The sequence below is a fragment of the Electrona antarctica genome (assembly GCF_951216825.1).
Source record: "Electrona antarctica genome assembly, chromosome: 9".
Taxonomy (NCBI): domain Eukaryota; kingdom Metazoa; phylum Chordata; class Actinopteri; order Myctophiformes; family Myctophidae; genus Electrona; species Electrona antarctica.
In genome coordinates this window covers 17234343-17247792 of record NC_136790.1, presented here as the reverse complement: position 1 = coordinate 17247792, position 13450 = coordinate 17234343, and the positions used below count along the sequence as shown (strand labels likewise).

At 39.5% G+C, this 13450-nt stretch overlaps 2 protein-coding genes across 19 annotated transcripts in view; both read right to left on the bottom strand.

Annotated features, from left to right (window-relative positions):
• LOC306929861 (histone-lysine N-methyltransferase PRDM9-like) overlaps window positions 1-2632 on the bottom strand; it is a gene marked incomplete at its 3' end in the record, with an annotated part of 14424 nt that extends 11792 nt beyond the window's left edge. Inside the window, exons 1-3 of the mRNA XM_079510594.1 lie at window positions 2578-2632; window positions 1675-1798; window positions 604-741 (exon numbers count right to left, since the gene is read on the bottom strand). Of these exons, the coding sequence (XP_079366720.1) occupies window positions 604-741; window positions 1675-1798; window positions 2578-2613 (298 nt within the window). The 5' untranslated portion in view covers window positions 2614-2632. The remainder of the gene's footprint in view (window positions 1-603; window positions 742-1674; window positions 1799-2577) is intronic.
• A 1800-nt stretch (window positions 2633-4432) lies between these two features.
• The window catches only part of cast (calpastatin), a 61992-nt gene continuing 52974 nt past the window's right edge, over window positions 4433-13450 (bottom strand). For 17 of the 18 annotated variants that reach the window (XM_079509448.1, XM_079509439.1, XM_079509445.1 and 14 more), the window contains 6 exons: window positions 13238-13281; window positions 12025-12211; window positions 11297-11383; window positions 9285-9314; window positions 7733-7839; window positions 4433-6410 (listed from right to left, as the gene is read on the bottom strand). In XM_079509448.1, the coding sequence (XP_079365574.1) occupies window positions 7741-7839; window positions 9285-9314; window positions 11297-11383; window positions 12025-12211; window positions 13238-13281 (447 nt within the window). In that variant the 3' untranslated portion in view covers window positions 4433-6410; window positions 7733-7740. Of the gene's footprint in view, window positions 6411-7732; window positions 7840-9284; window positions 9315-11296; window positions 11384-12024; window positions 12212-13236; window positions 13282-13450 lie in introns of all 18 variants that reach the window. The other variant, XM_079509435.1, reaches the window with a different exon arrangement.

Below are 13450 nucleotides of genomic sequence, written 5' to 3'. Positions count from 1 at the left end.
TTGTAGATCTGCTATGTCTGGGTTTTGCAAATATTGAACCAATGAAAATGATTAAAGCTGCACTATGTAACTTTCTTCTTCTACCCCAGATTTGAACCCAGGTCTCCTGTGCAAGTGCTGACATTTTCACCACTGAGGCAATAGAGCATACCTGCTTGCTCGGGATGAACTGAATCTTGACCGTTGGGTCCTTTTTTTCTCAAACAGGATTGCGTCCAAGGTCATGTCTCACACTATAGTGACACATTAGTAGTTAATAGTAAAGGGGGGCGGCCGCTGGCCAAGTGGTCCAGGCGCATGCCACATATAAGTTCTGTACTGACAGAACGACGCATGTTCAAGTCCCGTTCATGACGAACTTTGCTGCATGTCTCTCCCCCTCTCTCCCTCCCACCCTCCTGTCTGTCTTCACCAATAACTATCAATAAAGGCAAAAAGCCAAAAAACTCATCTTTAAAAAAAAATAGTACTAGTAAAGTTTTCCATATACACTATACTGACACATTAGCACTAGTAAAGTGAATAAGACTAGCTCAAGTTGAGTACAACACTATTCAGTAGAATCAGTACAGCAGTACTACTATGATAACAGTGTAGGATTACCAGACGGACCAGGAGTCCACTCCTCATCTTCGTCCTTCTTCTCCTCCTCCTCTTCCTCACTCAGCTGAGGTGAGGAGGGTTCTACCTGCCTGGTCTTGTTGCGTCTCCTCATGAACTCTGGAGGGTCAGACTTCAGACCTGATGGAGGAGGAGAACAGAGGGAGACACATAGAAGGAATGGAAGGATATATAGTGATGACAGAGGAAGATACAGGTCAATATATTCCTGGGACTCTATCCCTACAGTGATTGTCTGATGTTTAAATAACACATCTGCATTTACTATTGTTAGACCATATTCACATAGTTAAATATTGGACTCTTGCTTGTTATAGCAAATAATAGGGAAGTTAAATAAATGCAAGTTTTCACCAGTAGGGAGCAGTCATGACACATGATGGAACCAACACACTGATGCACTTGACAGACAAAGTAAATCAACTTCATGAATCTACTTCTATAAGCATTGTGATGATGTGATATGAATCTACTTCTATAAGCATTGTGATGATGTGATATGAATCTACTTCTATAATAATTGTGATGATGTGATATGAATCTACTTATATAAGCATTGTGATGATGTGATATGAATCTACTTCTATAAGCATTGTGATGATATGATATGCTACAGTATGTAACTGGTCAATATCATCTAGTTTCTTCATCTGATGCTGATAATAACTGATGTGTATTCTATCATACAAGTTAATTAAATGCTCTTCACTAGTCTGCAATAAAATCCCATTCTTGTGACATCACTGTATAATTGTCCGTGAACTAATAAATAAATAAATAAACTGATTTTTATTTTATTTTATTGACTATTATACACACTACCATTGATCTACTATCACAGTAGGCCTACAATATTACATTAATTAAGACTAACTCCCTCATGTATGGATTCTAAACATACAGCCTTGAGACTAAATGGCTTATATTTGATGAATGTCTGATATAGCTACTATAGTCCTACAACAAAACAAATAAATAAATGTATGGCGTTCAAATGTTACCTATCTAATTGTATATGACATTACTATGTTACCATGTTACATATTACATTACCTATAGAGAGCTTAAACAGGTGGTTGCTCTTCGTATTCGTGTATATTATTTTCTCGATGTCCTTCAGCTGATCCCACTGTGTTTTAGTAAAATGAGGCCTCAAGTCCTCAAAGTCCAGGATGTCCTGAAATGATGGAGAGACAGAGAGAGGGGGGGGGTATCAGTTATGGTAGCTGTGGAATGTAAGTGTCTTGTTCACCTTACAACAAACATCATGTCAGCTACATCAGTGGTTCCCAAACCTTTTCATGTCAAGGACCCCCAAATTGACACCAATTAGCCCGCGGACCCCCATTTGAAAAAGATATGCCAGGGACCTCCATAAGAGTAGATTTTTACGGCTCTAGCAGAGATTCTCAACCCGTTTAATTTCAAGGACCCCCAGTTTGACATGCACTAGTCTACGGACCCCCCATTTAATGACATTTCTATCTCTGAGACACCAATTTCTATTGTAAAATCAATGTTATTTTACAAATTGGAACCAAATTAACCATTATAGGTCTGTAACTCAGAGAGTGTACAAATGGAACCAAATGGACCCTGAATGGGTCCATTTGGTTCCATTTGTACACTCTCTGAGTTACAGACCTATAATGGTTAATTTGGTTCCAAACTATCATTTAGCTGGGACCCCCTGAAACTCCCTCAGGTACCCTTGGGGGTCCCCAGACCCCACTTTGGGAACCACTGAGCTACATTATAGTACCCTTTCTAGTTAATGTCATACATGGAATGTAGCTTTACTAGCTTCTTTAGAAAAACACATGGGTCACAGAGTATAGGCCTATAGGCTAAATAATAGAATCAACCTGCTCATATTTGTCAACCACCAAACAGACTAATGTTAAAATGACCAACAGAATACATGATTTTCAGCCACTGGAACTAGTTCTGTCTCACCTTAGGCTTTTCCTCCACAGAACCCCCAGTCGCCATGTTTGCTGTTCCAGTCTTCTTATCTGTCACCTATAGAGACAAAATAAAGTTTGGTTCAACTATAGCAGCAATAAATAATAGTGTCAACATAAAACAATGTGTGACTATATAAGTTTAGCTAAAGGTTAAGCTGGAGGTAGCAGCTAACAAATAAACTCATGTTAGATAACATTCACTTCATTAATGTTAGCCTACCAATTAAGCTGGATATAGAGAGCTATTTGACGTGCATTGATAGTTTTAATGTTGTAGGCCTATGTTTTATTGTATTTCTATGTCACCTACCTTCTGTCTCTATACCTTCAAACGTATAGAGTTATGAAACAATAAACACTGAGTCTCTACCCTCAGTCAAACTTATTAGAGTTATTAAACCTTAAACACGGAGTCGCCACTCTTCCTCTTTGTCTTCTTCAAGAGGAGAGGCGGGAAGATTCGCGGGCTTCACACTGCAGTGACTGACGTCATCATGCATTGCAGAGGGAACGTATAGCGCAGCCGCAGTGTGGTAATTACAATTATATTATTAGTTGCATTCAGGAATAAAGACGTGAAATGATCATTGATTGGTGTAGCCTAAACTGTAAAGTCAGGTTGAGGACCCTCTCCTTGCAGGGCAATGCAATGCAAAACATACACACACCACGAGAGGGCAGTAACAGACAGCTGGCCTTTTGGCTTTGTCACAGTGGAACGCTGGCCCACCTGTCCCTAAACCAGCTGGGAGTGGGTCTGTGCCTTCAATGATTTTCAGGCCAAGGCCCCCTAAACTGAGAGTGGTGAAGCAGGGACCCCGGCCACTATATTGTATAAAATTGTGTTACAGATTAATCCTTTGTCATAGATTTCATATGTTTGACACTATCACTATCATTGTGTAGTGTTATAACTTGGTAAATGCTAAATGGTGAATGGTGCATTTATATAGATTTATATAGTGCATTACATTCACCCATGGCAGCGGAAACCATGCAAGGCACCAACCAGCACATCAGGAGCAATTAGGGGTTCAGTGTCTTGCTCAAGGACACTTTGACACCAACTCTGGGGGAGCCCGGGTTCGAACTGGCAACCTTGCGGTTGCCATCCAGCCACTCTAGCCCTGAGCCACTGCCGCCCCTAACTTACATGTTAATGTGAATTTCAGACAGTTACAAGTAGAGGTGCACGATTATGAAATTATGGCCTATATCAGATCTCCGATTATTTGCAGGGTCATACCTGCCGATACCGATTCTGACCGATTCCGATATTATACAGAGGACCACAATGGAAAAAAGCCTATATAGGCCCTAGCCTATAGGGCTTGGCCCAAAGCCTGTTAATAAAGTATTCAATCAATCAATAAATAGCTGCTCTTTTCCAACTGAATTTGACTACTGAATGATATGAGTACACAAATTTAATGTAACATTCATTTTTTACTTAAGATTTTACATCATATTTGATTTGGCTTTAGTTCTAGACTAGAGGTACTAGACATTTTTTATTTATATTGAACTCATTGATGAATTTTACATTTTTCATTTATTTTTGCTGGTGAAAACCAATTCAATAAACTGGATTATTTTGATCCGATACCGATTATATTGTGCGGTGTATCCCTAGTTACAAGCTCTACAAGCTCTGGAATATTCTTTGGAATATCTTGTAATGAACATGATGTAAGCTGAAGCATATTGCTTTCAGTATGCTTACATATCCTACTAAGTTTCGGGTGGTGGGGTGCATGGGTCTACAATATGTAAGCCATGTCTCTCAGCATTCTGTAAATAAAATGCATCCCAAACAATATTTATTTCTTACGTAAATACAGTGATTTCTTTTTGTTCTTCATTTTATTTATTTTTTATTTTCTTCTTACACACATCATCAAACCCAATCATTTGCATTCTCATCAGTCATTCAGGGCCATGGCATGACAATGTAACATTTTAGACACACAGTTTGAGCACAAACATGTGAAACAGTTGTTGAGCCCCAACCACAGTCAAAGGGAAGTGGGCTTTGTAAAACGCTACACATAAGGAAAAAACAAAAACAAAAAAGGTAAACCAGGAGCACATCCCGTTGTTTTGACAAGCTGGTATCTCATACGGTTGAGTATAATTCCTCCATTGCATAAACAATAGAAATGAACTCTACACATCATGAATGCTCACATAATATTCACATATTTGTTTTTATTGAATTAGAATCCCCATATCCAAAATACCTATCTTTGCGTTTTGACTCACGCTTATACATATCCTTAGAAAAAGAAGATCTTAGGAAAGTACAAAAGTAATTAAATATCGCTTTTGACTTTATGGCTGAAAGTGAAATTATACAGTGTTGTCTTCCATAGCGCAAATATCCTTTTTTTTTTTTTTACAGCATAGAAACTAAAGGTAGTTTTACAGAGCTCGTAATCACCTAGGTTTACCACTTTAAGTGCACTTTGAAAAATCAATACATGCTATTTCTACAAGGCCAAGGAAAACAAAGACCAAAGACCAAAAAAAAGACCCTTCCCTCGATAGATACAGAAAGCAACCAGTAGATCTCATGTGTACAGAATCAACCAGACCACGTCGTGTAAATACTTTCAGACATTTTCTTTTAATATTTGTAAACTAAGTGTTCATTATGAAGCAGTCTAAGCTGTACACTAGTGTTGTAACGCCATCAGAAACACATAATAGAAAACTTGGCATTTCTGTGTGTACATCAAGATCGCACAGACATCCCGATCACACACACACCCACCATACGCTGTCCTCACCAAGCTGATAACGCAGTCAAAATGTGGTGTTGATTCATTAACCTTAAAGTCCTGTTAAAAATATTTGAAAATGTTTTAAATATTTCGCCTATAACGATGATATACCCAAAATAGGGAAGCAAGGGTGAAAGGGATTCATTAAATATTTGTTGTATTGCTCCAATACTGAGGCCATATCAGAACAAAAGGTTTGGCACCACAGCAGGCATATTATTGTGGACATATTGGTGAATGAATGGAGAAAATAAAGCGTATCAGCTACGGCAGCGGTTCTCAAACCTTTCTGGATCAGGGGGCCCACTTGAAAATGTTTGCAGCCCACCCATATGGACCCCTTAAGTGGTCAAATGAGTGGACCGCAGGCCGCACACATTTTCAGAGCATATTCTGGCTTGGATCAATGGAACTAACATTAAGTTCCTCTTTGATGTCATCACATCACAACTCAAGTTGTAAAGAAAACATACCATGACATATATTTTTGTACTGTTTTTCTTTTTTTTTAAACATTGGTATATTATGATTAAAATCTTAGTGTTTCACCAATTATTTGGGGGGGCCCCTCGCTACATCCTCACGGCCCGAGAACCACTGAGCTACGGGGCAGAGTCACAACTCTGATTGGCAACAACTCCTCCCCCCCCCCCCGCCCACACACACACACACACACTCGAACACAACCAAACACAACCAGAAATCCAACATGTGAAGTAAAACAGTCCATCACACCAGCTCCCTGCCATCTCTCCTCTTCTACGTCCTTGTCCTCTCACTCCCTTGCATTTCACTCCTCCAAGGAAAGAAACTTCTTTCCATCCCCTAGCATGTGCAAAAAGTGTAGCACGGAGTTGTGTGCGTGTGTACATGACGTGTGTGTGTACTTGTGTGTGTATGTGTGTTTGTGTGTACGTATGTGTGTGTGAGATCCAGTATACATTCTCCACCATTTAAAAAAATAGACTCTTCCTCCAGAGCGCTGTTCCCTCAGTAGCTCCTCCGTGTGGCTGGGGAGATGAACTGCAACTGCAAGACCCTGAAATGTGTCACAAGAAACACAAGTCAACAGAAATTCTTGACCCCAAAAGCTGAACCCACTTTCATCGTTACCTACGAAAATCAGTTTTCTGAACTTACTTTCTTACCACTTTATTATACAGGTGGCAGAAAGCCTAAAGATATTATGAGAGAAGCAACATTAACCCATTTTTGGCAGGAACCCCTTTTGGGGTTTTAGACATTATGTTATAATTTAGCTATTGAAAAATAGCAGATCTACAAGCTCATAGCGCGCCACCGAGTGGCGCGCTACGAGCTTGTAGGTCTGCTATTTTTGAAAAATCGTGAAAATGTGGCGCAAATTTTGGAATATATATTTTTTTAAACGAACGTTTTTAACTCAAATCTTTGCTTCTGGGGGTTCCCTGGAACAACATTTTTTTAGATGGGGTTCAGCGGCCTCTTACATAAAAAAAATTGGGTTCCTTGACATGAAATATTGAACACCACTAAGAAACATAGGTATTTCAGAAAACTGTCAGGATTTAGAAGACATTTTTTAAATTTCGATGTCAGGCCAAAATGGGTTAAATAAGAAAGTTATAACTGGCTACATCATGTTACTCCAGAAGAATGCAGCGGTCCATGCCCTGCAGCATGCAGGAAATGAACCTGGCATTTATTTATTTAATGTGAACGTCCACTGAGTGATCAGTAAGTCTCAAACTATTTCATGTCAAGGACCCCCGCATTTTTTAAAGTATTTGGCCACTAATCCGCGCATCTCAAAATATTTAGTTCCAGGGATCCCAGAATAAAAGATTTGAGTTAAAAATATTTTTTCATTATTCTTAAATTATAGCCAACCAATGTGCTACTGAATATCTCTGTTGTCGGGGAGAAACTTCAAAATGAATGGAGTTAGGTGGGTTTCCTTCCAACAGCGACGTTATAATATAACGTTATAATATAACGTTGCTGACGGAAGGAAAGCACCTAACTCCATTCATATACACCGAGTTATTATGATATTATAATATAGCTAAATGGTAAATGGTAAATGGTGCATTTATATAGCGCCTTTATCCAAGGCGCTTTACATAGATGCATTACATTCACCCATTCATACACCGATTGCGGCGGAAGCCATGCAAGGCACCAACCAGCACATCGGGAGCAATTTTGGGGTTCAGTGTCTTGCCCAAGGACACTTCGACATGTAGACAGGAGGAGCCGGGATTCGAACCGCCGACCCATGGATCATTGGACGACCTGCTCTACCTCTTGAGCCACAGTCGCCCCGTATACAGTAGCTAAAATCTAACATGACACAAGAAGCATCCCAGTCTTACTGCTTACCTAGAGGCCTAGCTGTGTCCTCCCGTCTTTGTAGACGTGGACACCACGTCTGTACTGAGCTGACCAGAGAGCTGGTCAAGAGCAGACGGATCCTCTGCATGTTGTTTCTGAAATACCAGGGCAAAAGGTCAAGCAAGACAATAACAATAATAATAATAATAATAAACTTTATTTGTATAGCACCTTTCATGACATGAAATGCAGCTCAAAGTGCTTTACAGAGAAATGGAGGAAAAAAGAAAAGAAGAAAAGCAGGGCATAAAACATTAAAGTAATTTAAAAAATCAATTAAAAGCAAGAGTGTAGAAGTAGGTCTTGAGCTGCGCTTTAAAAATGTGCACAGAGGCTGCCTGTCGAAGATACAGTGGAAGTTTGTTCCATGCCGTCGGCCCATAGAAGCAGTCCAGAAAAAAGTGCATTGCAGTAATCAAGCCGAGAAAAAACAAAGGCGTGGATCAGCGTTTTTGGCTCTGATTCGTGCAATATTTCTAAGGTGAAAAAAGGCAATCTTGGTAACATGATTAATGTGTGAATTAAAATTAAATTCAGAATCAATAATGACCCCCAAGTTCTTTACTGTACTGTCCCTTTCTACAGTCAGGTTGCCAAGTCTGCTTATTATTGATTCTTTCTGCTCACTAGAACCGATTATGAGAACTTCTGTCATATCCTCATTTAGCTTGAGAAAGTTCTCACTCATCCAGCATTTGATGCTAGACAGGCAGGTCATCAACGGGTCTAAAGCACAGGGATCATCTGGAGCTACAGAAAGATATAGTTGGGTATCATCAGCATAGAAATGGAAATTCACTCCGTGATTGGTAAAAAAGTTATCCCGACGGCAGTATACAGGGAGAACAATAGAGGACCAAGAATTGAGCCCTGTGGAATACCAGAACCGATGTTGTGTTTGTCTGAGTCAAACTCAGCTAGATTGACAAAATAACTTCTGTTTGTTAGGTAGGAGGAAAACCAGGACAGGGCCGTACCAGACAAACCTATCGAGTACTATTCAAATTGAGAGAGTAAGAGAACATATACATAAAAGTAAGAGAACGGATACATTTTCCGTATCTATTCTTGTCAGCAGACACCCTAAGATCATGAATTACTTATCATTAATGACAAGGAAGGAATTATATGGCAGACAATGAGCACAGCTGTAGTGATGATGATGATGATGACTTGGTTAACATGGACCAGACATTAGTGACGTACACACAGCATGATTTGGGCAAAACGGATGATAAGCGGAAGCGGAAGTGGCAAGCATACACCTCGAGTACAGCCATCCAACTATTATTATATGTTTCTCTATTGTTTATATGCTAAATAATAAGCAAACAGATTCATTTGCTCATCATATTGCATATATCCACTACACATTATATATGCTAAATAATAAGCAAACAGATTAATTTGCTCATCATATTGCATATATCCACTATATATTATATATGCTAAATAATAAGCAAACCGATTCATTTGCTCATCATATTGCATATATCCACTATACATTAAGCTTTCATGCAGAAGCAGGTCATTTGCTTACTTTTGATTTTGACCTTGACTTGCTCTTTCCCTGAGAACAAAGTGGGACAACTTCAGTGGAAGAACAAGATGGACACGTTTTAACCGCTTTCAACCTGGGCATGCCTTATAGGCAAAAGTAAATATATATACAGTATATACGTATACGGTATATATGGTCCAGAACCTTTCTAAATGATCTACAAGCTTGCAGCGCACTGTGAGCTTGTAGATCAGCTGTATTAGTATAGTAGTAGAGAGCACCAAACGTCTTGATGTAATGTACCCATCCTACCCAACCTGGGTCACGTTCTTTTTCCCCACCATTCTGAATTCCCTTAGTCGTGATTAATATCACATCATGTAAGAACTGTGTTCCAAAAATAAAGAAATGAGCACGCCGTTTTGACTCTGGATATGGATATGGCAATAAAACGCTAAACGTTACCGCCGCCAAATTAATAACATTTTCACCAAAAACAAGACAAATATGAGTGACTGGCTATCATGAACGATACAGAGCCACCTCCCTCACAATATTGCCAGGACAATATGTTTATTTTTGGACCACAATTCTTATTATGACACGATTGACTAAGATGGCCAATGTTATCTTCAACAGAGAAATTACTTCTGTGATCCAGGGGATGAACGAGTGACGTCAGGACTTCGGTACTCTTCTTATAAAAAAGAGGTTAAAGGGATATTTCACTTTCAAATAAAATAAACATAAAAACATATAAATGAAAGATGAGAGAACACAGCCCCCTCATATGCATTGGAAGGACTTTATCAGTCACCAGAACAAAGGGCGGTTGTTTTCAAAGAATCTATCGTGGTTAAAAATGGAGTTTGAAGTTACAAACATGTTTGAAAGTGAAACATCCCTTTAAGTTCCCTTCAACCATGTTCAGAACTGGCTTCACAATAACAAATTACTGTTGAACAAGAAGAAGTCCTGCACCATGGTGTTTGGCACACGACATAGCCAAGCAAGCACACTTGGAATACACATACATCTTTCAAATGGCTCTCAACTTGAGAAAGTTGACTGAGTGTGGCTCGACCCAGAGCTTACCTTCAAACCACATATTGATTATATTACTAAAAAAAACATATGGTTGCCTAAGCTCACTTTACCGTTCCATTACTTGCTTTTCCTTTGATGTTAGGAAAATAATTATTGCTCAAGTGTTACTTCCCATTATTGACTACGCAGATGTTGTGTATCAGAACACAACAGACTCTCATCTTAAGCCTCTAAATGTTTTATATAACTCCCTGTGCAGGTTTGTATTGAGATGCCCATATGATACCCACCACTGCCTCATGTACAAATCACTCAATTGGCTGCAGCCTAAATCAAGACGGCAACTACACTGGTTTCTCTTCATTTATAAAAGCATTTATTTTAGGTGCCCTGCTTACTTGAAGCAGTACCTGACTCAGTTTACCTCATCATATCCACTAAGACATCTACAATACCCTTACTTTAAAATCCCCAAAATCTCCAATGTGGTTGGGCGGAGGTCTTTCTGATACAAAGCCCCATTCGATTGGAACAACCTCCCTCTATCTCTTAGATCCATTTAATCATTTAATAGCTTCAGAACCTCCTTACATTAACATCTAGACTCAACTTGCCTATGCTTCTAACCTGACTGTAACCAATTATGACACTGAAATATTTGCACTGTGACCTTATCTCCATTGTGTATTATGTGGTGGTTGGTGGTGTAGGTGAAAGAGGGTGAGCAAGCTATTTGTGTATATATGTATGTATCTGTATATCTGTTTGTATCTGTGTACTGCATGTTTTGTGTACATTATGCTTTTCTGTACTTTGTATGTGTATGGGTCCCTCTTGAAAATGAGATGATGCATCTCAAGGGGCTGTCCCTTCAATAAAAATCTGAAATCTAAGTGAGTGCCTGATATTTGCAGTTACGTCGTTACAACCATAGAGGGCACTGTGACATTATAAAAATCACAGTGTGGATGATGATCGGTCTCCTCTTGTTCTCCTCCTCCTACCTTTGGTTTGTCTCCCTTAGATTTGAACTCTGGGGCGTTGGGGACCAGGGTGTCTGACAGCGAATCCAGAAGTGAACCCGACATGGGCTGAGAGAGAGAGAGAGAGAGAGAGGACAAATCGTGACTTACAAACATGTAACATTTACAGCTGAATTGATGCTGTATTCATTCACAAGTGCAGTTGTAGGTACCAGAGTTAAGAGACCCAACTTTGGTAAACAACTTTGGTACTGTAAACAGTCATATCTGGAGTGTATTTGGGTTTGATAACACGCTTCCCAAGGTAGTAGTTGAAAACCTTTTTATAATCAGCACACTGTAATCTATATAATCATTACCATGATTGCTGGCGGATACTGGCGAGCTGATAACACACATTTACTTTAGCTTGTAACATACTAACAAGCTTCCAGCGGAAGAAACCATAGTGGTGATTAAAACACTATTTGTCAGTACCTTGGGAAGTGTGATATCAAAGCCAAATATACAACTCTGAATTACGGTAACCCTTCACCGATGAGAGTTTAGAGAGCAATTTACAGTACATTGAGTACAGAGAGAAAGAATCCGTGTCGTTAAAAAAAAATAGCAGATCTACAAGCTTACAGCGTGTCACTTTGTCTGGAACACGTGAGAACTACTGATTTAGAAGGCATTTGTAGAATTGGCCTCAGATATAACGAAAGGCCTGATAACAGGACTTAACTTTTACAGCAAAGCTTTCCTACCTTCAAGGGTTCTGAGTCCAGTACAGGAGGGACCAGGTCTTTTCCTACCTTCAAGGGTTCTGAGTCCAGTACAGGAGGGACCAGGTCTGGTGTGGCTGCAGCACATGAGGCTGGTCCTGGTGCTGCAGGTACAGCAGAGAAGTCACCCGACAGCAGGTCCAAGGCGTCCGCATCACTCATTGACTTCAACACAGAGAGACAAACCATCAGCTATAAATGTAAGAGATGTTTCATCGAGTGTGTTTAAGGCCTAGAGCCGAAACGAGTCCTGATCGCCTTGTTTCCTCTATATGTTTCAAGTAAAATAAAAATAGATAGTGGAAGTTATATTCTTCTTGGTAAAAAACAAAACGTATTTTGTTAAAAAGGTGAAAGCTCTATATTATTGAGGGATCGTTGCGATAGTGTTTGTTCAGTAACAGGGGTCTCCCCGTTTCTCCAGCCCATTAATAAACTGAAAATGACTTTTCAGGTGGGTTATCAATGTCAGCCGATCAGAAAAGAGTACTCATTCACCAGTTCCAATTTCGTCTGCTCATTTTATTTCTGTCATCTTCCAAATGTCACTTTATTCTGCATTCTGTTTGGTTTCTCTATCCTGACTGGATCACATCGGTATCCTGACCTGAAAATACATTTTCTGTTTGCCAAAGAGCTGGAGAGACGAGGAGAGGACACCCATGTTAGTAAACAAACACTCTATATATAGAATCATTGCTATGTATAGCAATGATTGCTGTCAGAATGTAGAGCTATTTAACACTTATTACAGGTATGTGTCAATAAGCATTGACACATACATGAATGGATTGATTTAATCTATAGTATATTTATTATGGAGAGAATTACATTCAGCTTTAGAGGTCTTCACAGATAACTGGTTTAGATGGATTACTCATGTTTCTACCATAAGACCTGATTTTGTATGAATTCAGTTAAACCTGTTTAACCTGTATATGCACCTGTTTGAGGTACTTATGTATTATGATCATCAATAGAGAAGAGAGGCAGATATCTCCCCTTGTGTGTATTGTACGTATATTGTCTTGTTTTGTTTTGTTTTCGGTTGTATGTATTGTCAATTATCAGTCGTTTCGTTTACATGTATGTTTGATTAAAATTCAATAAAACGTAAATTGAAAATAAATAAATAAGCATTGACACATCTTCAATGTCAGTCTACTGCCCTTTCCGTCGGTGGGAGGTCCTCACCTGCTTGGGAGTGGCATCCGCCTTGGCCTTGGCTTCTGCCGCCGCCTGCAAATGCAAAATGGTAAAAGACCCGTTGGACTGGGGAGCGTGTATTCAACGTCCAAACTCACCAAAAAGAGCTCAGTCAGTGGCGTGCACAGACATGTAGAGGAGCAGGTGCTCAAGTGAAAAAAGGCCACCTTGTGCAGCGCGTGGAACCGGCCGATTGCCTTAA